Source organism: Alosa pseudoharengus, unplaced genomic scaffold (genome assembly GCF_046254945.1).
Source record: "Alosa pseudoharengus isolate Yale_2024_CS ecotype anadromous, Long Island Sound unplaced genomic scaffold, YU_APseudo_1.1 YU_APseudo_1.1_scf_23, whole genome shotgun sequence".
Lineage (NCBI taxonomy): Eukaryota > Metazoa > Chordata > Actinopteri > Clupeiformes > Clupeidae > Alosa > Alosa pseudoharengus.
Genome location: NW_027468685.1, coordinates 6,470,130 through 6,475,129, shown reverse-complemented (window position 1 = coordinate 6,475,129; position 5,000 = coordinate 6,470,130). Strand labels below are relative to the sequence as shown.

At 43.4% G+C, this 5,000-nt stretch overlaps 1 protein-coding gene across 1 annotated transcript in view; it reads left to right on the top strand.

Annotated features, from left to right (window-relative positions):
• Positions 1–5,000, top strand: part of hycc1 (hyccin PI4KA lipid kinase complex subunit 1) — a 47,288-nt gene that overhangs the window by 15,077 nt on the left and 27,211 nt on the right. The window contains exon 2 of the mRNA XM_076301165.1: positions 660–741. Within this exon, the coding sequence (XP_076157280.1) occupies positions 691–741 (51 nt within the window). The 5' untranslated portion in view covers positions 660–690. The remainder of the gene's footprint in view (positions 1–659; positions 742–5,000) is intronic.

The following is a 5,000-nucleotide window of genomic DNA, read 5'->3' as shown; positions in this document are numbered from 1 at the left end:
CTGTCATGAGCCCATATGTCTGCCTCTGTGTGTGTGTGTGTGTGTGTGTGTATGTGCATATCTGTGTTTGTGTGTGTGTGTGTGTGTGCGTGTTTGCTAATTCACTGGGGATTTAAGTAAATTGGAGTCATTATCATTGATTCAGTCTGGGAGTCGCAGGAGGCATTTGAGGTGTGTGTGTGTGTGTGTGTGTGTGAGAGAGAGATGAGCAAGCAGTATTACGCATTGTTAATCCAGTCTCTGGTTGCTGTCGGTGAAAAGGGTAAATGCACTGTGACCATAGGGGGGAGGGAATGAAAAATGAAAGGGAGATTTTGCGGAGGAGAGGAAAAAGCAACAGACCTTTGCAGAGGGGTGAGACAACTTAGAAAAGGAGTGGGAGAGATGGAGGGAGAGATGGAGGACGCGAGGCTTGCTGGGCTTATCCGTGTTTCTGCCTTAAGCCTGCTATCTGCCCTTGTGTTGTTGGTTTGTTTTGTTTGTTTATTTGTTTATTTTTCTGTCTGCGTGTGTTTACTGTTTGTTTTTTTCTCCAAAAGTGTAATCTTCTTAAATCTTCTTGGCGGCTAGTGAAACATGCTGGGCTGAACAGAGGCTTCCTTTGTTCCATCTTTTTTTCCCTTCTGTCTTTTTTTCTTTGTTTTTTTCTTTGTGTTCAGGTTGAACTGGCCCCACACCTGATGAGGGAAGATGCTGGCTATGGACCAAGGCGTGGTGGAAGAATGGCTGTCAGAGTATAAGGTAGTGGACACGCACACACACACACACACACACACACACACACACACACACCCTATAACTGATTGTCCACAGCTGGGTTTTTCTGTGAGATGAGTAACTGAGCACTATGTCTCTCTAAATGTCTCACACACACACACACACACACTCACACTCACACACACACACTCATCCTGCAGCCCTTCTGTTGAGGAATGGAGCAGTAGGGAATCAGGAGTGATGGCAGCTGATGGATGTGTCACCTTGCTCATCCTCCAGCAGAATCTCAATCAACCTTACTCTCCCTCTGTCATCTCACTCACACACACACACACACACACACACACACACACACACACGTCACCAGGGGCGTCGCTAGCTAGTTAAAACATTCGGGACTAGAGCCCAGAAGTTAGAGTCCTTTTTGTCCGGGGGTTCGGGTGTTTCTCCCCCGAGAGATTTTAAAAATAGGGCTGATGAACATGAAATTTTAACCTACTTTGAGAATGAAAAGGAAGGCCAATTGTAGTGACTCACGTCACGGCATTCTGAATATTTTGATGTTTAAAGACCGTGTAAGGAGAACGTCTCTTCTGCCAAAGTGCACCACACACAACACCCAAAATATGACATTAAAATAGCCTGTAGAATAAACATCGTCATGCACCTCTGTCAAGTGCACAGGTGTGAGCGTTCATCTCGGGATAAACATTTGGACGTCATCCCCTTCAATTAATGGGCTATGGGTGCCTTGAAAGCAATGCATTTGGGTTGTGTATCATGAACTTTTGCCCAAAGAAAAAGTTCCATTCTGTCAAAATCAAGCCCAGCATGCATTGCTTGGAATCCCCCTCAAACCAGGTCAGGTTTACCATATTTACTGCACATGTGACCATTCAATAGTAAATCACGATATATTGAAACTGCAGTCTTGTTTATTACCGCTATGTATTTCAAATGATCACTGAAAGTATAATATTGGACACAATTACTGGATTGGTGAAGGGGAATAGCTTGATGTTAGGTATTATAGCCAAAGTCCGTCTGTGAAAACCGCTCTCTCCTCTGCTCCGCTCAACTCGCTGCTGAAGGTCACATTCGACCGTTTCTTGGAATCATACCAACGTCAGTGAATGAATAAGTCTGCACTGCTAACCTGTGGTAAAAAAAGACTGGCGCAACTACTATACTGTCATGGAAAACAATTTTTTGTTGGTGGTGAAGAATGTGATTCCATTCTACAGAACCAAACGTAAGTTAGTGTCTCTTTCTAGTTATTCAAACAAAGTGTCCTTCAAGTTAGTGAGGTACAGTGGTAGCTAGTAGCTAGCTAGTAGCCTAACATCAGACCAGCATTGATCAGTGGTAGCTAGTAGCTAGCTAGTAGCCTAACATCAGACCAGCATTGATCAGTGGTAGCTAGTAGCTAGCTAGTAGCCTAACATCAGACCAGCATTGATCAACGTTGTCTTTGAGGGCTGCGTTTCACGAACCTGAGCTGATCGGAATGTCCTCCTGGGTTGCGGGAGATGATGACACACTGTGAGTTTCCACTTCTTGTCCCTGCTCTGCCCTTTTTTTCCTAAAGAAACTTCTAATATCCATTTGTCCTTCTGTACACTTATTTCGCTAAGGCTAGTTAGTAGAAGCACGAAACAGCAATGCATAATAGCGTAGAGGAGAAGGTACTTGAAATTGCAACATTTTGCAACAAATGATTCTAAACCTGCCCAGATCACGTCAGATTTTCTTGCGCAGCTGTTACTGCACACAATGGACACAAAACACAAAAGTCTCTTCTACGGGGCTATTTATTTCATTCACGATTAGAGTTTTTGTTGTTGTTGTTGACGGCCCATAGATCTGGGGCTATCCCCAGAGAATCCGGGGCTATAGCCCCGAATGCCCAGGTCTAACGACGCGCCTGCACGTCACACACACACACACACACACACACACATACACACACACGTCACACACACACACACATGTCAAACACACACACACACACACACACACACACACACACACACGTCACACACACACGTCACACACACACTCACACATGCACACACGTCACACACAACACACACACAATCACACACATAAAATCACAATCACACACAATCTGACACAATCACACAATCACTGACTCACTGGGGAGATATGAGACCTCCTTATGAAGGTATATTGGGTGCAAAAGTGGCGAGCACATTTAACTGCAGATTTTGCATGTGCACACTAAAGTCGTAAATGTGTAACAGTAAAGTTGAAGTTGTACATATTTTTTTATATCTTGTTAACACAAAATAGGGGCTACGGGTTCACAAATCCTTTTTACAGGTACACAAATCCTTTTTACAGGTACACAAATCCTATCCTGTGAGTCACAACTTTCAAGAGTCACGCACTCGACACTTTTGCTCCAATCGTTGCAGCGCAGTAGGTGCGAAACACATTTGCACATCCGTGTTTCTTAATCTGAGAACATGCACAACATTCGTGCATTTGTAAACCCAAATGTGAACTAATGCATCCGAAGTTGTGCATCTGTGAAATAATTTCTCATTAATAAAATTCTACAGATCGCTTTGATTTTCTTGCACGACTATAAGTCAATTGATACAAGTGCTCGAATCTGCTTCTACGAGTGACGAGTGACTTTTGCTCCTAGCTAGGTGATATAATAGGTGCAAAAAGATTTGTATGTGTGCACGTCGAGCAATCGATCGAGAAAACAAGGCGGCCGGATCTGGATCCTGGATCACGCTCAGACTACCATTGCCTGCTCATAAAGTAAGTAACCTCAGCATGTTTCCTTATCAATGAAGGACACACGATTTATAGTTTTTCTTTGCACAAAGCGAGGAAAAAAATTTTGCGGTGTGCGGTGTTAAGTTCTACGACCTTATTATTCATAATGTCTGCACAGCAAACAATTGCTAACTTGCCTTGCACTATCCAATAGTCTTCGTGCAAGATACAAGTCAGCTGTTCGAAAATTGCAGAACGATTGTGTCAGATTGTGTGTCCTAACGATTTTGGACGGGCAGTGTTATATTTCTGTACTTCTAAACTAGTTATTTATCTAGCGATAGCTAGCTTGATCTGGCACTGGAGGATTTAGCAAGCAGGTAAACTAAGCTAAACATAGCTGTCATGATAATGTAAACCAACAAACAAGATAACTTTCTTCATATTATTATCATGTTACTTACCTTATGAGCAGGCAATGGTAGTCTGAGCGCGATCCAGATCCGGCCGCCTTGTTTTCTCGATCGATTCGCTCGACGTGCACACATACAAATCGTTTTGCTCCTATTATATCACCTAGCCAGGAGCAAAAGTATCGTCACTCGTAGAAGCAGATTCGAGCACTTGTATCAATTGACTTGTAGTCGTGCAAGAAAATCAAAGCGATCTGTAGAATTTTATTAATGAGAAATTATTTCACAGATGCACAACTTCGGATGCATTAGTTCACATTTGGGTTTACAAATGCACGAATGTTGTGCATGTTCTCAGATTATGAAACACGGATGTGCAAATGTGTTTCGCACCTACTGCGCTGCAACGATTGGAGCAAAAGTGTCGAGTGCGTGACTCTTGAAAGTTGTGACTCACAGGATAGGATTTGTGTACCTGTAAAAAGGATTTGTGAACCCGTAGCCCCTATTTTGTGTTAACAAGATATAAAAAAATATGTACAACTTCAACTTTACTGTTACACATTTACGACTTTAGTGTGCACATGCAAAATCTGCAGTTAAATGTGCTCGCCACTTTTGCACCCAATATACCTTCATACCTCCTCCTCAAACACAAACAGGAGCCACATTCTTGGCACATAATGACTCACATGCACACTAATACAAATGCTGTACACACACACACACACACACTTCAACAAATGCATGCACACACACACACACACACGCACGCACACACACACACACACACACACACACACACACACACACACACACACACACACACACACACACACACACACACAACATTCACACGAATGCACAAACATACACACACACACTCAAACTCTTATCCAGGCTCATCATGGCTGAAGTGTCAGTCATTAGGATCTTCACTGGTTCCCTCACAGCAGTAGGTAGGATGATGAGTGGGCGCTGACAGAGAGAAAGAGAGAGAGAGAGAGACAGAGAGAGAGAGAGACAGAGAGACAGATAGAGAGAGACAGATAGAGAGAGATAGAGGGAGAGTGGAGGAGAGAGAGAGAGAGACAGAGAGGGAGGGAGGGAGGGAGA